Source organism: Triturus cristatus, chromosome 10 (assembly GCF_964204655.1).
Source record: "Triturus cristatus chromosome 10, aTriCri1.1, whole genome shotgun sequence".
Lineage (NCBI taxonomy): Eukaryota > Metazoa > Chordata > Amphibia > Caudata > Salamandridae > Triturus > Triturus cristatus.
The window spans coordinates 895,875,708-895,897,370 of NC_140593.1; the positions used below are offsets into that span (position 1 = coordinate 895,875,708).

At 51.1% G+C, this 21,663-nt stretch overlaps 1 protein-coding gene across 4 annotated transcripts in view; it reads right to left on the minus strand.

The window, feature by feature from the left end:
• The window catches only part of SMARCC1 (SWI/SNF related BAF chromatin remodeling complex subunit C1), a 958,790-nt gene that overhangs the window by 394,404 nt on the left and 542,723 nt on the right, over nucleotides 1-21,663 (minus strand). For all 4 annotated transcript variants that reach the window (XM_085628643.1, XM_085628641.1, XM_085628642.1 and 1 more), the window contains exons 20-21: nucleotides 8,809-9,067; nucleotides 7,589-7,759 (exon numbers count right to left, since the gene is read on the minus strand). In XM_085628643.1, coding sequence (XP_085484769.1) covers nucleotides 7,589-7,759; nucleotides 8,809-9,067 — 430 coding nt within the window. The remainder of the gene's footprint in view (nucleotides 1-7,588; nucleotides 7,760-8,808; nucleotides 9,068-21,663) is intronic.

The following is a 21,663-nucleotide window of genomic DNA, read 5'->3' on the forward strand; positions in this document are numbered from 1 at the left end:
GAACTACAAGTCCCAGCCGCCCTGGAGCCAGGAAGTGGGCGTCTATAAAAGGATGTCACGCACGGCAGAAGGCGTGCGTTATTTTGAAACAGAGGATCCATTCGCTGTCTTTCGGAGCAAGGCGTCCAGGCGGGAATGACGATCGGAGCAGGATTGGAGTAACGGAGGAAGAGCGTCATAAGGCTTGGAGGAGCGAGACATTGGGGCTTGTTTAAGAGGCACTAAGCTAGGTGATGACTTGAACAAAATCCTAGCGTGTTGATATTCACCGGGTGAAGGAGCGCTACATTGTAGGGATCCCAGGCGGCGGTGTCTTCACCGTGGAAGCCTTCTTTTGTTGTCTTTTCTCATCAATAAGCATAGGGAGGGGGCTAACATCACTCGTAGCTAAGGTCTGATGTAAGACCCAGGCTCTTATAACCAGGGGGACAAGCACTAAAGGTCCTTGTGTTTGGTTCAGGTGGAGGCTAGAAGGAGCGACCGTGGGGGGTCTGGTGCTGTGTAAGTCTGAGAATGGAATCTCAGGATGCGAGGTCTGCTCCCACAGTAATATTGGTAACCACCTTTGCTAGTGAGACCTAAAGAGAGTAGACTGTTTATACCTGCTATATGTTATGTTTTGTCTTTTCAGAATCTTGTCCCTGCTGACCCTTTCCCCTATCCTTTCCCTCGCCTGATCACCTCTGGGCTCTGTAACCCTTGGTTGGAGTCCGGGGAGATCAGGAGGTGGACCTATATAACATCGCCCGGATCCTGAGGAGTTCTGCATCCTGACAGCCTGAGTGTCAGATAGCACCTCGTTAAAGTTCAGTCTATCCTCCTCTGACAGTTTTGGTGCCAGTTGTTTGGTTGAATCCATTAGAGCATGGATATATCGGCCCAAAAGACAGGTGGCATTTGTCGATTTTAAAGCCATACTGGCAGAAGAGAAGATTTTCTTGGCTGACTGGTCCAATTTCTGTGCATCCCTGTCACTAGGGACTTGAGGAAAGGCACCTGAAGATCTTTTGGAACAGGCAGCCTGAACCACCAGACTCTCCGGAGAAGGATGGGAAGTCAGAAAGCCTGGGTCCCATGGAGCCGCCCTATATCTTCTTGCAACCACCTTAGAGACCGCAGGAGCAGAGAAGGGCTTACGCCATACTTCCATGACCGGTTCAATAATGGCGTCATTAAATGGAAGCAAGGGCTTCGATACAGAGGAAGGAGAATGTAAAACCTCTGTGAGGATGTTCGGTTTAAACTCTGCAGATGGCAACTGCAGATCCAGAAGCTCAGCCGCTTTTTTAATAACTGAGTGGTAGGGAGCCACATCTTTTGAAGAAGCATCAGTAGGAGGAGTAATCTCCCATTCAGGTGACAAGTCCAGGCCACTAGCCTCTTTCAACTCCTCAAAGAGATCATCTGATTCCATCAGCTCACCTTCTTCCACTTCTTCCATCTGGTACCTTTGTTCCTCCAGTACCCTTTGAGCTTCCCTCCTGGATCTGATTCTCACAGCAGGAGTCGGTGGTGCCGTAACCGAATCCAACGGCGCCGGAGCTGGCGTCGAACACGGATCCCGAGTCGAACGAGGTCGAGCTGGCGCCGGTGAAGATGGAAGCGGCGTCGATGTCCTCGGCGCCGGTAAATGCCAAGACGGAGTCGCCCGGAAAAATGACAAAGGGAGAATGAGGTTAAGCTTGAGGAACTCCCAAGTTGAAAGCCATTGGACCCATGGGACCCAAAGGCGCTCCAGAGGGGTACAAAGCTCTGGAAAAGACCCCATACATCGCATTTAAATAATGCGTCGGATTTTGACCTGGGCCTGGAAATGAAGGATATGGCTCAGGCATCACCGGACTCGGGCCGATTGGCGCAGACGATGGAACCAGCGGAGTCGAAGACTCGTCCGGAGCCGGGACTTCCTCAACTGGAACCGGAGATGGAGCCGGGGCATGCTCCGGAGAAGCCGCAGGTGATGTCAGGCCAATAGGAGAATCAGGAACAGAGACAGGAGAAGGAGACACAAAGTCATTACGAAGTCAAGAAGGTGAGGTCGATCTCGGAGCCGCATCCCTGTCCGAGCGATGTCGAGATCCATGCCTCTTCTTTTTCTTGTGTTTCTTGGACTTGGAAGCATGACCCGACGTCGACTTCGACCTCGATCTTCTTCGACCTCTTTTCTCCTTTTTCATCCTGGCAATGAATAATTTGGCCTCCCTTTCCTTCAGAGCCTTTGTGCTCATCTTGCGGCAACAAGAACATCCTTCGACATCATGATCCGATGAAAGGCACCAGACACAGTCCTCGTGCGTATCTGTAATCGACATGTGCTTACCGCACTCTCTGCAAGGCTTAAACCCAGACTTCTTAGTCGACATCTTCAGCTGCAGACAAGAAGAGAGATACCAGCAGGAAAACAAAGTATCCAGCAAGAGCTACAGAGAGAGTCCCCGAAAACCATTAGCGTCGACGGCGCGAAAAAAAGGGAACTGACGTATCACGCCGACGAGGTCTTCTTATGGATCCGGCGACGTCAGCGGAGTCGTGAGCGGAGCCGTGTCTCTGTGACATCGTCTTCGACCTCATCGGCGTGGAGTGCTACAAAAGCTTCCGAATGTTGCAGGCGCAGGGGATATTCACAAGGTGAGGAATCCACTGGCAGATGTATTCATCAGAAATTGCGCATTCTCTTCAGTGGCAAATAGATCTAACCAAGGCTCTCCCCACTGCAGAAATACACCTTGCACCACGTCAGAGGTCAGACGCCATTCGTGATCCAACATGCATCTGTGGCTGAGTTCATCCGCCCTAGCATTCAGGGAGCCTGCCAGGTGTTGAACCACTGGAGACATGCCCGATGTTCCAGCCATGCCCAGAGGCGCAGAGCCTCCTGACATAGGGCCGGGTGCGGTCGTGGACCCCGTTTGTTGCAATACCACATGGCGGTGGTGTGGTCTGTGAACACCTGCACTACCTGGCCCCGGATAGAGGGAAGGAAGGCTTTCAGAGCAAGTCAGATCGCCCGCAGCTCCAGAAGGTTGATATGGAGCCGGGATTCCGCCGGAGACCAGAGGCCCCTGATCTCCGCCTCTCCCATTTGGCCACCCCTTCCCAGGAGGGACGCATCCGTCACCACTGTGTACACCGGTTGGGGAAGGGAGAGGGATCTGCCATTGACCCAATCGCGACTCATGAGCCAACACTGCAATTGACGTGCAGTGCCCTCCGAGATCTGGACGTGATCGGACAGGTTGCCCTGATGCTGTGCCCACAAACTTCAGGTCCCACTGCAGAGCCCGCATATGCCATCTGGCATGTTTCACTAGCAGGATGCAGGAGGCCATCAGGCCCAGGAGCCGGTAGTACATCCTGACTGAAACCTGGGATAGAGGCTGAAAGATCGGAATCATAGCCTGAATATCCTGGATCCGCTGTTTGGGAGGATAGACCCGAAACTGCGCCGAATCCAGAACCGCTCCGCTGAATTGGAGCTTCTGAGAGGGATTCAGGTGCAACTTCGGCACATTGATGGAAAACCCCAGCAAATGCAGGAGGTTGGCCGTAGTCTGGAGGTGGGAGACGACCGTTTGGGGCAAGCCCGCCTTTAACAATCAGTCGTCTAGATAGGGGAAGACTGAGACCCCCGATCTGCGCAGATGAGCTGCGACCACCGCCATCACTTTCGTGAACACCCGAGGGGCGTTGGTAAGGCCAAAGGGGAGCACAGGAAACTGAAAGTGCTCGTGGCCTACCATGAACCGCAGGTAACGCCGGTGGGCCGGTAGGACGGGAACATGAAAATAGGCGTCCTGCAAGTCCAACGCTACCATCCAGTCTCCTGGATCGAGAGCACACAAGACCTGAGCCAAAGTCAACATCTTGAACTTTTCCTTCCGAAGGAAGCGGTTGACGTTACGGAGGTCCAATATTGGGACGCAGACCCCTTTTGTCCTTCTTGGGGACCAGAAAGAAGTGGGAATAACAACCACTCCCTACTTCTGGCCCAGGAACGCACTTGATGGCCCCCTTTGCCAAGAGGGCCGTGACGTTCTGCTGGAGGAGTGCCAAGTGTTCCCCCGACATGCAGTGGTACTGAGGTGGCATGGCTGGAGAGGTGGACTGAAAGGGAAGGGAGTAACCTTTGCGAATGATCTGCAACACCCACATATCCGATGGGATAGCGTGCCAGTGGGGGAGGCGATGGCGGATCCTGCCACCCGCTAGCGTGGGATGCCGCCAAAGCTCGGATTTGGAAGGTTTGGAGGTAGGAGCAGCGGGGGCGCAGGTGGACTGACCCCCACGCTGATTCCCAGACCCGCCCCTGTGGAAACCGTGTCTGCGGCTGCGCTGAGGCTGGATCTGCACAGGCTTGCTGAAGGAACGTGCCTGCGCGCCCCTTCCGTGGCCACGAAAGGAACGAAAACCAGGAGTGGCTGGGCTTTTCGCGTAAAGACCTAAGGACTTGGTGGTGGCCCGCGAGTCCTTAAAACGCTCCAGCGCACTGTCGGCCTTATCGCCAAACAGGCGAGTGCCATCAAAGGGCAAGTCCATGAGTGAGCTTTAGACATCTGGCGAGAACCCGGTAGATCTCAACCAGGCATGGCCAAGAAGCGCCACAGTCACAGCAATTGCCCTACCTAGTGAGTCCGCGGTGTCCAAACCACACCGAATGGCGATCTTAGCCGCATCTTTATCCTCGACAACAGCTTGGGACAGCACAGCTTGGGTCCCTTCAGGGCACTGAGGCAACACCTGTGCAACTGTATCCCACACCGCGTGGGTATAGCGGCCTATTAGGCAGGCGGTGTTCACCGACCGCAGCCCTAAGCTGGTTGAATAGAACAACCGCTTGTCTAACTGCTCCAGCTTTTTAGAGTCCTTATCCGGCGGAGCTGCGGGAAAGGCACTCTGGGACGTCGAAGCTTTGATGGCCAGGCTCTCGGGCGTAGGATGAGTGATCAGAAAGGCAGGGTCATCCGGCAGTGACGCCTGGCGAGGTTTTTATCCACAGGGGCCCCTGTGGCTGACCGCGACCAAGTGCCCAGTAAGACGTCAGTGAGGGCGTCATTAAATAGCAGCATGGGCTCCGACGAAGTGGACGCCGTCTGGAGCACCTCAGTGAGGTGATTAGTTTTTAAGTCCACCGTAGGGAGAGCAAGGTTGAGGACCTCAGCTGCCCGACGGAGCACCACCATGTAAGAAGCGCCCTCCTCCATGGTAGGCGGAGGAGAAGCAAACCCCGGGGCAGAGGAGACATCAAGGTCGCCGGCCTCCTCTAACCCGTCCGCCCAGTCCTGCTCAGAGTCACACTGATGAGCAAATGGGCCCAAGGACCCCTCCCAGTTGTCCCCCACCTCCGTCGTGTGGGATACAGACTGCGGAGGCAGGACAGGGACCGGGGAAGGAATAAACGGCGCCAGGAACGGCGCCGGACGGGGCCGAACCAGCGCCGTGTCCCAATGCGGATCCCAGGTAGGGACAATATTGTCCTGAAACTTGGGCAGGGGCGGAACAAATGGCATCCACTGCTGTGCCAGAGGCGGAGCCGAGGATGGCGCTGGGGCCGGAGCTGGCAGCTTGGGACCTTGTGGCGCTGTGGCCGGAGCCAGCGGCGCAGGATCCTGCGGCACCGGGGCCAGAGCCGCCGCTGACAAGATCCTGACACGGGACCGCGGGGAGAAAGGGCGCGCCGGCAGGAGCCCGAGGCCTAAACAGGCGGTCCAAGGTAGCAAGAAATTCTTGCACCTGTGCGGGAGTCGCCGACGGACCCGGATAAGGTGGGTAGGCCGCAGGACTCCCAGGCTCCTAAGGAGCCGTAGGGGCAGAACCCCTGTCCCCCTCATCCGCATCCGGAGACCGACGGGGGGGGACGTCGGAGAGCGACAACGCTTCTTCGACTTCTTTTTGTGTCGTCTCTTACCCGAATCAGAGTGTGAAGACTTGGAGCCCGAGGAGCGATCATGGTGGCCCCGCAAGCGTTCTCTGGAGCGGCCCCTGGACCGTGAACGGCGCTGGGACGAGTGCTGGACCTCAAGCAGCTTCAGCCGCTCCCTCAAGGCCTTCGGGCCATGGCCAGGCAGTCCATACATGACCAGGAGTCGTGGTCGCTCTCCAGGCAGTAGAGACAGACGTCGTGGGTGTCCGCCACCAGCACATTGCGACGGCAGGCCCCACAAGATTTAAAACAAGGCATCCCTACGTGTACCAGAGTAGACTTAAACTTACAGCCTCAAAAATATAGTCAAAAAGTGACCAAGGTATGTGCTCTAACCGGATCTGCGCTTACTGGCGCGGAAAAAGAAAGAACTGACGTCAGCGCGCATGGGTGGCGCCTAAGTAGTCTCCGTGACGTCATCTCGGCGCATATGACGCCAGCGACGGACGGGGAGTCGCACGGCGCCACCTACTGATGCGCAGAGGTACTGCTAGCGAAAACTTTCCGGCTCAAGTTTGATGCCTGGGGATATTCTAAGGTAAGGAATCTAACACTAACAAGTTTCTTTCAGATCTCTAAAATAAAATATTCGTCTAGGATCACACCATTTGAGACCAGTTTACAGGTCAAGTACATTACAGTTAGGTCAAGTTGATTATTCAGGTTACTAGACCTGCAGGTCTAGTAACTTTATGATTTGTCGAGGCTTGCCACAGAAACCAGGTTACAGTCCCCATGAATAATACAAACATGGTCGGCAGAAGACACTCTTTTCATAACAATATCCATGGCTGCATAAACACTAGACCACTGTAAATGGGAAGGCGAAACCCAGTAGAAATGGAAACCTAATAGAAATGTCAACAATGAAGCGCAATGACAGGACAGACCCCTCTAGCAACAAGGAACACAGAAAGGACTTCTAGACATGCAAAATTATCATTGCAGCCAAAAAAGCGAACCACCATCAGCCTGCCTTTGGGATATCAATAACCCTGCACAGGAGAAAAAAGCGACTTCGGACAGGAGAGTATGCTCACCTAAAGACCCGTTCATCACCCACTCAAAAATGCACAGCAAATCAGTCTGAAACACCCACGGAACATGTAAGATGCTCATGCGAGCATTGCATTCTAGGGACAGAAGAGCACATGATCTGGCGACAGAGTCAATTGTGTCAAGACAGGCATAAAAAGGCTGTTTGTGGGGAAGGGGGAGTAAGGGAAAAGAAGCACACAAGGGTTGGAGCAAAAAGGAGGGCAGGGGAAATGCAAACGAGGGAGAGAACATGGGACAAAAGGGGAAGCAAACAGGCAGCAGAGCATCACAGGGTGGAGATAAGCAAATGCGGGCGACAGCTACAACAAACGTGAATAATGAAGTGCTGGGCAAAAAGAAAAAAAATGCTTCCCTGAATGTGATCGGTTAACAACACAGTTTAAGAGTCAATGCTCCAGGGAAGGGACAAACAAGGTGGATATGGTAAGCCACTGAATAAGAAGCAAGCAAACTGAATTGACAATAAAGTAAGCCAAACAATGGTAAGCAATGGTGGGCCTTAAGCCCACACCAAGTTCTCAGTAAGCTCATAATAGATATTTTGCAATCTGACAACTTTGCTGTCTGGTGGGCTCAGCCTACAATGGTTTAAAAAAAACTTTGTCTCACCAGGTTTTTCTAACTTCTCCATCTCATCTGCTCCAGTCCCAGCAATGCAGCTGCTCTCCAGGCCAAATGAGGGGTCCACTTTTCCATAGACTTTTGCTGCCTCCTGCACTTTTTTGACATGTGCTTCAACAAGTTCCAGGGGTACTTCCTCACGAACACGGGAAAACTCCTCTGATAAGTGCAAAAAACAAACAAAAAACTTTCAGCAATTTTTCCTCTAACCAACAAATACTCTACTCTGGTATATCACTTATGGCAAGTAGTAGATGATGTAAGCAAAACCCTTGAGATGTCAATTATATTGGGCTTCACCCAGATTCCAAGTTTTCTTGAGCTCCAAATGCTTTTGGCCTCTACCCCATAAAATCAACTTTATGTAGCTGCATAGCTAGCATCACAACTCAAACTGGCGTCTGCATATCTTTTTAACAAAGTGTGCTCTTCCCATGCAACATCTCAGTTCTGTTCCCAAGTCCCCCAACAGTTTCATTAAAGGAATATAGTCTTTCCTCACTCATGTCTTTAACCACTATGCTCCACAAAAACATCACTCAGGCATCAATGTTTCTTTTACACACCAAACAATTATTTCCAAGGTAGGTAAAATCCGGCAGATGCACCATATGCCCTTCAACAGATTAAACAGTCGCCCCACGCACCCTCAAACAAATGTTTAATTCCATTATCTCATTGAATGCAATGAAAGTATAGTGTAGCCGGCAAAGTTTATGGTTAAAGGGCCATAAGAAGAAAGAACAAGTAACAATCAAGGAGCTCACCATATGCCAAAACAAGTGGTCACAAGAAAAACCAGTAGTGACAGAAAGGTTGACACAGGAGAGAACACAGCAACATATGGAGGCTTTTCAATGAAAGGGTTATAAGGGAAAAGTAGGAGTGGATGTACAGAAATTAACAAGGGCTATGACAGTTGATCTGGGAGCATAGACATTTATAGACTAGGAGGCATCTATAGTGACAACAAGCAGGGACACTGGCAGGGTATTGCAATCTTCATTTACTCGCCATAGTCACAAACAGTTAAAAGAATGTTGGCTCATCACACTGATTTAGACTCTAAACACACCTAAAAAGTAAAAGCGCCACTGAATGTTTATTCATGGAAACAACCTTGAACAATTATAAGCAGTGACAGAGTGAATAAAGACATGAACAAGAATCCTGAGTGACCGGTGTGAGCACAACATGGCAGATCATACCTAGAGCTGCTTTGGCAGCTGCCGATGCCACCCGGGGATCAACCACAGATGCCAAGAAGGCAACTGTGCTCATGACAGGATTCCCAGACTGACTGAATGGCACAGGCTGGTAAGCAAGAGGGCCGAGTGAAGAGTCAGAATTCTCAAGGTAGGGGTCTTCGATAGGAAGCCTGAGGAAGTGCAGGATGCACTCGTCCTGAGTGCGACTTCCCACATGCTCAGACACCTTATTCCAGTCATCCTTGTACATTTCAAGTGCCTAAAAGGAAGAGAACGAGGGTTAGAGATTGTTCATTAAGCTACTCTCTGCTTTCCAGGGATCTTGCTAGAATGTATCACAAAAAAAGCACAAGGATTAACAAGAAGTAAATGTCAATATAGTAAACAAGGGCATACATACTTTGCAACAGGACAGCTGTCAATGCCAGCTGCCCTGCAACATCCACCCCTTCCAAGTGCCCCATGTTCCACTAGCCTGCTGTGAAAATCAGTTTATGAACATATTAAGCAAGTTCATTACCTTCAATAATCTTTCTGGTGGATACTGTAATTGCAGATTCTGCACCTTGTTCATATTCCCTATGCATCAGACTGGATCCAAAAAGTTTCAACCAGTACGCTTGCGCACCAGTAAGTGGCGATGTGTGGCTCCGCACTGTCGTTCCACTCTAGAGGTGACACAGAGCTGTATATAAGTGCCACTAATGAGCTCTGACATCAGTTGCATTCTAGAGCCAATTGGCAGATTGGCATCACCAGTGTTCTCATCTCTATATTAGGACCACTTTAGACGGAAAAAAGTCCAGATTATAGAATATGGAGGCAAGAGGGTCAGTGAGGAATTTGCAGTTAGTTTTCCTGATGGATATATCTAACATGAAATTCCTAACCTTGTGAATAGTTACCATAGCAGTATCTACCAAGATGGTGAGTCTGAACTAACTTAAAAGTGCAGCAGAGTGGGAAAAATGCTCCTCTTGACGAACCGGACTATTAAGGCAGTAATGCTTTGTGAATATGCGTACCAATGCCGACATAGCTAGTTTCGCTGTGGATAATCCTACTAGAAGCTCATCATGCACCTTTTTCCTTTGGTGAGATCAATATAAAAGATTTGTGCGCTTTAGGGTCCAAACAATAGTCTCTTCTTTCCTGAGGTGGAGCAAAGAATGTCAGAAGGGTGAAAGCCTGCCCGACGACATGGATAGCGTCGTCCATGCCGGAATTCACGCGTGCCCATATTGGTGCCAAACTAGCATGCTGATATCAGTTTGTTTTCACAACTTTCGATGCCAGGAGCGCAGAGCAGCGAAACCTACTGACCACTGGTGTGTGGAACTAGGGCCCTGAAAAGGGAGTAGCCCTGTACCTATAAATCTGTTCAGAGAGCGGTAAGGATGGGTGGGATGGTAAAGAATCTGCATATAGATAGTCTCTATCAGATAAGGCGTTACCAAAGGTAACTTGCTAATCTGATAAAGACTTTTAGAAGCAGATTCCTTACCTTAGAATAGATACCAAACACCACCTCTGTGGAGGTAGGTCTGCAAACTGATTTAGACTAGGAAGTCCAGCAGAACAGAACAGGTAAAGTGCCCATCCTGACGGATCGGACTGTCAAGGAAGTAGTGCTTGGTGAATGTGTGCAGCGAGGCGGACATTGCTGGCTGGCAGATGTACAGGACTGAAACTCCTCGTGCTAACTCAATGGTTACAGCCTTTGCTTTGGTGGAATGAGTACGCAAACCCTCCGAGTGTTTCTTCTTGGCCAGTGTGTAGCTTATCTTAATACAGAGTACAATTGATTAGGAGATTGTTTCTACATGGCCTTCCTTTTTTATGGCTCAGCCATATCTAACAAAGCGTTGATCAACACTCTTTTTGGGTCCAATCGGTGGAGTCTCTCATCTTTCTTAGAGGGATGATGCATAGCTTAAAAAAAGGCAAAGTGATGAACTGGCCTACGTGGAACGAGGCAAGAACGTTCGGCAAGAAGGACTAGTTTCTCTGGGAAGAAAGGCATATGAAGGGGAAGATGACAGCGCCTGAAGTTCACAGATGCTTCGGGCAGATGTAATTGCCACCAGAAAGGCCGTCTTGATTGTGAGAAGCTTAATAGGGCTGTTATGAAGCGACTCAAAGGGAGAACACATTTGATTGGGAAGGACCAAGTTAAGTCCCACTGAGGTATAACGAAGGGAGCTGGAGGAAAAAAAATGTTGCAAACCTTTAAGAAACCTAACTTAAAATAGGGGGCTTAGAAAGGGCAGGCTGATGTGTCAGCGGCAGGAAGGCGGAGATGGCAGATAAATAACCCTTCAATGTGCCCAGTGCAGAGCCCTGCTGGGTCATGGTAAAAATAAACAAAAGAACCTGGGAAGCGTGTGCAGATAAGGGGTCAACCGGTTTGGCCATATACCTTGCTACAAACTTGCTCCATCGGCCGGCATAAACTGTCTTGGTGGAGGGACGCTGGACTGCGAGGATAGCATTACAGACTTCAGACGGAAGTTCAAAAGCTATCAACTTTCCCCGATCAATCTCCATGCACGAAGGCAGAGCATTGACAGGTCTGGGTGGAGAACCCTCCCCTGCTGCAACAGAAGTTCCTCCCAAAGGAGCATTCTGATTGGAGGATCAACAGTCATGCTAAACCGCTCAGCATACCAGAATCTTCGAGCCTAGACCAGAGCCACAAGGATGTTTTGGGCCTGGTCGTTTCTGATATTCCTGAGAACTCTGGACAGGAGCGGTCTGGGCAGAAAGGCGAACAGGAGGCCAGAGCGCCACTGGAGATGAAGTGTCTTCGAACGACAGCCGCCTTGGAAACTCCAGTGCACAGAACTGCTAACAATGTGCGTTCTCATCCGTGGTGAACAGATCTAACCAAGGCGCTCTCCACTGTTGAAAGAGAGCTTCACCACCTCCGGTTGGAGATGCCATTTGTGATCAGATAGGCATCTTCGGGTGAATTTGTCCACTCTTGTGTTCAGTGAACTCGCCAGGTGTTGCACCACCAAGTTTATGCCCTGCTGTTCCAGCCATGTCAAGCGGCGCAAGGACTCTTGACAAATAGTCCGCGACCCCATCCCACCCAGTTTGTTGCAGTACCACATGGCGATGTTGTCCATGAACACCTGCACTAGCCTTCCCTTGATGGATGGTAGAAAGGTTTTCAATGCCAGATTAATCGCATAGAGTTCAGGTCCAACAGGCTGATGTGGAGTCCGGATTCCGCCTGAGACCAGGGAACTCTGAACTCGAATTCTCCCAGATGCCCGCCCCAGCCCAGGAGTGACACATCTGTCACTACTTTAAAATCTGGTTGGAGAAGGGAGAGGTGTCTGCCGCTAACTCAATTGTGGTTCTTTAACTAACACTGCAGATCTTTTGCAGTGCACTCCAAGATCTAAACCATGTCGGAGAGAACTCTGATGTTGCGCCCACTGGAACTTCAGGTCACACTGCAGAGCCCACATACGCCAGCGGGAATGTGTCACAAGCAGTATGCAGGAGGCCATGAGTCCCAGCAGCCTCAGAGTCAGTCTCAATGAAATACAGACTAGAGGTTAAAACATCTGTACCATAATCTGACTATCCTGAATTCGCTGTTCAGGAAGATACGCCCGAAACTGAACTGTGTCCAGAACAGCTCAACTGAAAGGGAGCATCTGAGAAGGGGTCACGTGTGACTTCGGCACTGACAGTTAACCCCAGTGAGTGCAGGAGGTCCGCCATAGTCTGGAGGTGGGAGATGTCTACCTCGGACAAGCCCACCTTCAACAACCAGTGGTCTAGATAGGGGAAAACTGGAACTCCTTGTAGGAAAGAAGTCTTGGCAGCGATATCCCCACTTTTTGCCTGGTGTCTTTGAATATGGTTTGCTGGGATCCTGCTAATAATGACTCCAGTGGCAATGCTCTGTCCTCTAAATTCCATGATACGTACTTTGTACACCTCACAATTGGCATACTGAGGTATCATTGCAAGTCCCTAGTATATGGTACTGAGGTACCCAGGGCATTGGTACACCAGGGGTCTCCCATGGGCTGCAGCATGTATTATGTCACCCATGGGAGCCCAGGCAAACTGTGTCTGCAGAGCTGCCACCGCTGCCTCCGTGAAATGGTGCATGCTCCTTTCACTTCAGATATAAGGCTTTCATTATATCCTGTTCACCGCGCTTTTAACCTACAAGTCACCCATAAGGTAGGTCCTTCAGTCCAAGGGCAGGGTGCATGGTTCCAAGTGTGTGGGTATCACTGCACGAGCAGAGGAACCCCTAAAAATACCAGACTCCATTCTTTTGGCTTTGTAAGTGTGGGACAGACATTTTAAGGTATGTAATGGACACTGGCAAGTAAAGATGCCCATATACACAATGGCTGCCCCAAACCAGGTCATGTATGGCATCAAACATGTTGGAATCATGCAGCTACACCAATTCCAGTGTTAGATGCACAATACCATGTACTGGGAGGCTCCTTAGAGGACCGAGTCAAAAAATACCTCTGTGGCCTTACAGGGCATGACTCCCATTCTGCACTGCTGCGGACCCTAGTCAGTGTTCTGCCCCTCTGCTGATGAGCTTAACTCTGGCAGGGGAAGCTGAACAAAGGATTTTATGTGAAGGAACAGAGTGATGACCTATCCTTTAGAATTAGGTAGAGTGGGGCTGCTTCCGAGCTTCATCAAACTGCATTGAAGGGCACATTTTGTGCCCTCCTAACAAAAACAAGCTTTTCACAGTTCAGGAGCTCTTGGATCCCGCTAGGGCGTGAAACTTGAAGAACAGGGGAGTGTCCACCCCACTGTCCAGCTACTCCCGGTGGCCACTTGATTCTGCCATGGTCAATCTTGGACCCTGGGAGCATCTGACTGGCTAAGCCAGCTCAGTAGCATCCCTGACCCCTCCCTGATAGGTGGGTCATCAAAGAAGAGGTCCGTCACCATTTTAGGGTTACTTAAGGGCTCCCTTGAGGGTGTGTTTAGGAAGCTGACTCTGTATATACTATACCAAAATCAGGTATAGTGTAGAAAGAGTCGAGTGGTTGCAACAAAGACTGCACGCTCGGGGACGAAGATTTTCAGGAGGTGAGCACCAGTTGGAGAGGTAAGTTGGGATGCCTGGGGATGCTGAAACACCGTTGGTTGAGCCACACAGGGCAAGAGATGTGAGGGTGTGAGAAAGTGCCCTCTTTCTGAATGGTTGCCCCCCACTTTGTGATTTGAATGAGTGTTTCCTGGGCTCCTGCTAATCAGGTGCCCAGGGCCTATGTTCTTTCCCTAAATCTGCATTGAAGCCTAAACCCAATTGGCATCGCTGGCCCCAGGGCACTGTGACCAGAAAAGACCTCTAAGGGCTGCAGCACTTATTGTGCCACCCTTAGAGGTCTTGTGTGTGTACACACACACACACACACACACACACCCTTTTGAAGGCTGGGTGTTTTGGTGCAGAACGAAGTGAAGAGTCGACATGGCACACATCTCTGTGTGTCATGCCTACAACCCACTGCCCTGGCATAGATCAGCCACCCCTCTAGCTGAGTGCATTATACCAGTGGTGAGGGTACAGGTGCCTGAGCCCTGTACCTCTACAGTGTCTAAGTCCATTCTTAGACATTGTAAGTGTAGTGCTGCCATTAAGAGTATATGGTGCTGGGAGTTTGTCATTACGAACTCCACAGCACCATAATGGTTACACTGAAAACTGAGAAGTTTGGCATCAAACGTCTCAGTACATTAAACCGATACTGATGCCAGTGTGGGATTAAATGAAAAATGCACACAGAGGGCATGTAGGAAGGTGGATATCTGACTATGGTTACCCCCAACTTTTTTCCTAGTGTCTAGCTGGTTTTTCGACTTAGTTGGCCTGAGATCCTGCCATTCAGGATCTCAGCCTATCTGCTCTCTCTTTAAAATGGACTCCATGTACCCTAGGTGCATAACCCATTGGAACTAGATCACCCTGTGAGCCCCTGTACCAGTGTAAACTAGGTACCCAGGGCATTGGTGTATCTAAGGCCTACCAGGGGCTGAAGCATGTATTGTGCCACCCCTGGCCTGGCCTAGCAATTTGACACAACTGGCTGATCACTCAGCTGGGGTAAGTTGGTGTAACCACCTCTTACTTAGGTGTAGTATACCTATACCTAACCTTAAATGGGACACATGTTAACCTATAAGTCACTCCTATGGCAGGCCTTAACAATCCTGAAGGCAGAGTGCTTGGTTCCATGTGAGATGGTGCTCTGGCATGAGCTGAGCCTGTCTGCAGTGGTCGGAACAACTTCCTTCTACCGTTTCCAGATATCGCCATACCATATACTCTTAAGTGCATTATGAACCTCGCGGTTAAATGCTATCTTTGGTTTGTCTTTATCTAACCATGTCAAGTAAGGTGTCATACAAATTGGAATACTAACCCCTCGCCAATTCTGGCGACGGGGTTAGCATTCCACCCTTCTAGAGGGACACGGCATGTACAGATCCTGAAACCCGGGTAAAATCAGACAGCCTCAGCTCCACAAAATGGACGCTGCCACCACAGACACAAGTCTGCCCTCCGGCTGCTGGGAGTCCTTCCAGCTTGGGAGACGTGGACAAAGGGATTCCTGCCAGCGGAGGTGCGTGCACCACCCCAGACAGGATTTTGTGTATTGGTCAGGTAGGGCTTGAATAGAATCAGACATGCCTGAGGCTCACAAGGAGCCCCGGTGCATATGCCAGTTCAAACCGGTCTTGGGGCACACCAGCCCCAGACCTGGGGCGAGCTGGACAAAGGATTGGGGGTGTAACCACCCCCCTTCCTGGTCCCACCCTTAGGGGGGACCTAGCAGGTAGTCCGGCCCCTAGAATCCGCTTAAAGGTAGGAGCTGTGTCCAAAGACTTCAGACATCCTGGAATCAACTTGTAACTAAGAAGAAGACGGGAACTTCGACGTTCTGCTGCACAGAAGACTGAAGGAAATCTCCCCTATGGTCAGGGAGTGACCATCTTGCTAACGCAAGCACCAACCAGCGAATCGACGTCTGCTTTGCCGCCGCCTCCCGCCGGAGCCCGAGCCCAGAGACCGACCAGACCTGGACCTCCAGACCTCTCACAGCCCGATCCACAGTCCCTGCAAAGAAGGAACCCGTGGAGGCACCGAGACACGTGGAGCCAGCCATCTTGAAAAGACACTCGACAAGCTGCAAGCGCGACAACAGAGGCTCCCTCCGAGTTGTGCTTTGGGTCCTGAGAAGCCCAACATCCGAGCAGCATCTCCACCAAAGGTGAGCCCTCCAGCATCTCCACGATCTGCGTGGGGCCCCTCTGCACTTTGCATCTCGACGCGCCTGCCCGGTCCCTGGCCCGTTGGCTAGTGGCTATTTTGGCGGTTAACTTTGAAAACTACGATGCTGGTCTGGTTGCCCCAGACTGGCCCCTGCTGCCCTCCAAAGGAGCAGCCCCTCTGACCTTGCTGGTCAGAACCATCAGCTTTCTTCATTTCCTACGACTCCTGCTTTTGCCAAGGCTTGTTTGCTTCTTTTGAGTCGCCGACACCGCCGACAGCGAGAGCCTGCGTGGGACAGCTCGTGAACCGACTCCTGGACGTCGTCGACCTTCAGGGACCACGTGGCTGCGGAGACAAGCTACACCTCTCCACCTGTTTGCACCCGACATCGCCTGGTACCTACCTGGTGTCACGCCGGTCACTGGCTAGTGACTGTGAACACTGTCCCCTCTGCTTACAGGTCTTCTACAACTCCGATCCACCCTTGGATCCACCGTATCTCTTCTGGACCGGCCGCCTGCAGCATCTTTGTCACCAGGCTCCATTGAACAGATAGACGAAACCCGACGCACTTCGAGACCTATGCACCCGCTTCCTGTGGGTGAGGTAAAGCTGGCACTCCGGTGCACAAGTGTAGAGTGACATCTCTAATGTTTAGATCTGAAGTCTTGATTTCGTAGTTCAACCAGAAGACCCTTTTAGCAGTAACTTTTGAACTTTTACGCACCCATTGAAAACCTATGGGAGCCCGCGTGTAACTTTCCTCACTGCACACGCAACCCGTGGACCTCCTGGTCACTAACTGAAGTTAGCTCCTTGTAGGCCTAGCGATTCTAGAGGCCCTAGGCCTTTTCCCTTTCCTAGTCGTGGTACTCATACCACTATTTTAGTATATGGTTTGAGTGGCCACCAGGGCCCATCCATATAAAGTGCAACTTCTGTATATTGTGATACTTTCTTGTTTAACGATTTGTGCTCCTGTGCTCATAAGGAGTCTAGGGGATACTTTGAGTAATAAATACATATATATTTTGAATATATATCTGTGTGGTGTCCTTTCATTGGTATAAAGGGGGGTTACATATGGTAAAACAGCCTGCTTAACACGCTTTAACGAGTTTAGCCTCAAAGACTGCTTAGCCTACGCTACCACTAGGGCAGCTAGTCCGAAAAGGATGACTTACAACCACACCATAAGGGTTGCTTGGCATGGTACAAGGTGGTCACTTTAACTAGTGAACATCATATACCAGGCCAACTTCTCACAGGGCATCTTAGAGATGCACCCTGAAAACTAACCTACCACTAGTGTCCAGGCTGAGTGGCTGTTTTCAGCTGCCACCACCAGACAGGTTTCTGGACCCCTGGGTCGAGAGCCTGCTGCTCTCTGGGGCCTGAAACAATGCAAATCCTGGGACGAGGTGCCAGCCTCCTCCCCCAGGATGGGCAGGGTTCATGAAGGGGAAGCTTCAAAGGCTTGCTGCCTTTGTGAGCTTCCCTAGGCCACTTGCTGCTCTCAGCAACTGATCCCCACTGATTCTGACCCCCACTTTGGGCAGGAGAACCAGCGGGAAAAATAAGTGAAGAAGAGAGGTGTGCCCACCTCTGCCAACTCCACTCTTCAAGTGGGGGAGGCGAGGTGAAGCACAACTCTCATCCACGCCATCTTAAAGATGGGGGGACTCAGCCAACCAGGGACAGGCTCATGCCCTCCTCCCACAGGAGGGTGGCATAATAGGGGGTGTACCGACCCCAGGTAAAGGATACATTAGTCCCTGCCTTTTACCTACCTGTAACGCCCCTAAATCTAGTATTTAGGGGCACACCTGAACCTTGCTTCCTCAGACAAGAAGTAACTAGAAGAAGAAGGACCGAACAGACGTGCAGCAGCTAACAAGAAGACGACGCCCACTGACTTGGCCCCAGCTCTACCGGCCTGTCTCCCCATCGAACCAGCTCCTGCGAAATCCCGGTGTGTGTCCTGCAGCCAGCAACCTCGAAAACCCCGGAGGACATGCCTGCCTTCAACCTCAAAGACTGTGTCTCCCGTGAACACCGAATTTGTTCATCTGCAACCTTTGGCTGCAGCCGGACACCGCAAATCCGCCCCACTCTGCACCCGCCTTCCACGGCCCGAGCTCGAGTGGCCAAACACCACGAGGATGTCCTCCCGGCGATCCTGACCCAAGATCCGACGACCCCTGACCTGCCTCAAGACTCCAGAAGGTCCCCCAACCGCGACCAGGAGCTGGTAAGACCCGACCCCAAAAGGCACCACTGCACCAGACGCCCCACAGCCTTGTGTGCCCAAACCGATGGTGCCTAACCAACTCCTAACTTCCCAACTTACCTCTCGAAGTGGTGGTCGCACCCAGAAGACCTTCGTCCCCCAAGCCTGCAGTGCCTTTGGAAACCGGAGGTTCCTTATTGAAAACAACAGGGCGCCCGACGACGAAACAGCAACCTGCACCCGGCCGCCCTAGTGCCGCTGAGGGTGCACCTTTGCTGCTACTTTGTTTCCCCATTTCCCCTGAGCTGAAGTCCAGGAGCTTTGTGTGAGAAAGTGGCTCTGTATATACTGTTCCCTAATAGGTACAGGGTGTACAGAGTCCACAGTCCCCCAGGGGCTGATAGAGGTTAAAGTTAGGTATGACCTTACTCTCAAAAGTGGTAGCTTGGTCGAGCAGTAAGGCAGTACCAGAGGACAGTGTAAAGCATTTGTTGTACACACTCAGTCAGCAAATGGTCACACACTCAATAACTGAACTCTAGGCCAATGCTTTATACATATAAAATATATGCTTGTTTTATTTTTAGAACCACAAAGGGAATAAAAATATACTTTCTCAGAATGAGAGGTTGAATATGAATACTTTTGCAATAAGCAATGGATTTCTGTAAATAGTCACAGTTGGTTGCAATAAACAATCCTATTTACTAAACATAACCATGCATTGAGCTCAATGGTAAATTCAGGTTATTTGTAATAAATTACTTTTCAGATTACTTTTGGAATTCCAGGTCTGGCTCCTAGATCCAGCCCTGGGACAATATTCAGAATCAAGTGGTGAAAGTCGACTTAATTACTGTACTGATTTTTAAATAATATTTAGCTATTTCAAAAGTTGACACTTAGAAAATATTTCAAAGAAAACATTCAATGGATCTCTATGCCAAGTTGCAGGTAGAGTACTTTATCGTTACTTTTGTAATCCAGGTCTGAGTACCTAGACTCAGCACTGGGGTCTTTATCAGAAACAGGTAAGTAATTACGTTTGAAGAAATTGTACGATTTTAAAAGAATATTTCAAGATTGCAGAAATCAACACTTAGAAGAAATTTCACAGAAAAGCAGTCAATGGTTTCCTATGGAAGAAAAAGGAGTTAAAGGTAAGTGTAGTTGTGGGTACTTTTCAGAGTCAGTGCTGGGCACCAAGATCCAGCACTGGGAGCTCACCTAAGAGCAGGCGAGTAAATTCGTTTTTGGTACTCGGCTGATTTTTGGTGAATATTTTGAGTTTTGAAAAGTTCACACTTAGAAGATTTTTGAAGAAAAAGCCAGTCAATGTTACCCTATGAGAAAAACGAAGATCGCGGTTTAAGGGTAAGTTCTCGACTGGCAGAGTTGAAGTTCTAGGCATAGACTCAGGGGTCTCCCAGTGTCAGGTAGGTACAGTCAGTTCACCCTCAGCGGTTTCAGGACGGCCGGGTGCAGAGAGAGTTAGGCCCAATGTTAGCCTATGAGGAATAGGGGGGCCTGGTTTGGTGGCTGCTGACTAGCAGGCCACGCGGCTGTGGGAGCTGGGCTCCTGGTCACTCACTCAGGGCAAGTGGGGAAGTAGGCTAGTGTAGAGATTGCACTGCCAGGGCCACTCGGGCGGCTTGGTGCAGGGTGCTTTTGAGCCGTCGGGCGCTCAATGGAAATCAATGGGAATGTTCCGGTTTGGAAAAAGGCTGCAAGCTCGGGGACGAGGATGCTTCAGGTGCCACCACCACTTCGAGAGGTAAGTTGGGTAGTTGTAGGTTAGGTGGGTACCCCGGGATTGGGCACAGGGGACCGCAGGGCGCCGGGTGCAGGGGTGCCTTTTGATGTCGGAAATCTTACCCTCTTGTTGATCGCGGTTGGGGTGGGCACCTTGTTCCGAGACTGCAGGCTTCTTCCGGAATGTCGAGGGGGGTCCTTGGGTGCCGGACTCGGGGTCACAGTCGCCGTGGGGTCGTCCTCAGGGTCTTTGTCCACTCCTGCACTGGCCAGGCTTGGCTGGTGCAGAGTGTGCTGGGTTCGCGGTTCCGGGCTGCTGCCAGGGGTTAGAAATAGGTTTCTGAGTAGAGCCTCTACTCATGGGAGTTCCAGGGGCTTAGAGCCTAAAGGTAGCCAGGTCCTCCGGTGTTTGGTGAGGTTGCTGGCCATGAGAGATGCCGCGCTGGTGCAGGTCCGGGAGTCGACAGGCCGGTAGGGCTGGGGCCAAAGCAGTTGGTGTCTACTTCCCTTTTTAGCAGCTGCAGGGCAGGTCTTTGTTCTTCTTGCCCTTCTTGTAGTTTTTCGAATCTGGAATCTGGGGAAGGAAGGTCAGGGTGCCCCTAAATACTAGATTTAGGGGCGTTACAGGTAGATGAAGGTCAGGGACCAATGGGTCCTTGTCCTGGGGTGGGTACACCCCCTATCCTGCCCCTCTCCTTTGGGAGGGGGGCAGTAGCCTAATCCTGATAGGGTAGGGCCTCCCATCTTCAGGATGGCGAGAGCCCGGAGATGTGCTTCACCTCGCCTCCCCCCCCTGAGGGGTGGGGTGGGCAGGCTGGCACATCCCCTGTCCTTGTATGGGGTTTCCGGCCAAGCTTCCTGCCAGAGTGGGGGGTTTCAGTGGCCTGGGGAAACTCCTAGAGGCGGCAGGCCTTTGAAGCTTCCCTTTGCTCATCCTGGGGGAGGAGATTTATCACCTCACCCAGGATGTGCATTGTTGCAGGCCCGGGAGAGCAGGGGCTCTCCCACCCAGGGGTCCAGCAACGTGTCTGCTGTGTGGCAGCCTGGGCAGCCTCAGAGCAGACGTGGATTGTAGGTTAGTTGTAAGGGGGCATCTCTAAGATGCCCTCTGGGGTGCTTGGTACATTAAATCTCACACTGGCATCAGTGTGGGTTTAATGTGCTGAGAAGTTTGATACCAAACTTCCCAGTCTTTAGTGTTGCCATTATGGTGCTGTGGAGCTCATGTTTGACGAGCTCTCAGCACCATGTACTCTTAAATGGCAGCACTGCACTTACAGTGCCCGGGAATGGACCTGGGTACTGTAGGGGCACAGGGCTCCTGCTCCTGTGCCCACACCATGGGCATAAGGCACCCAGCCAGAGGGGTGACTGACATATGCCTTGGCAGTGTGGGTGTTGGGCATGGCACACAGAGATGTGTGCCATGTCGACTCTTCATTTTGTCCTGCACCCAGACACTCAGCCTGCAAAGGCAGTGTGTGTGTGTAAGGGTACAGGGCCCCTAAGGGTGGCACAATGAGTGCTGCAGCCCTTAGGGGCCTTCCCTGGTCACAAGGCCCTGGGTACCTAGGGTACCATTTACTAGGGG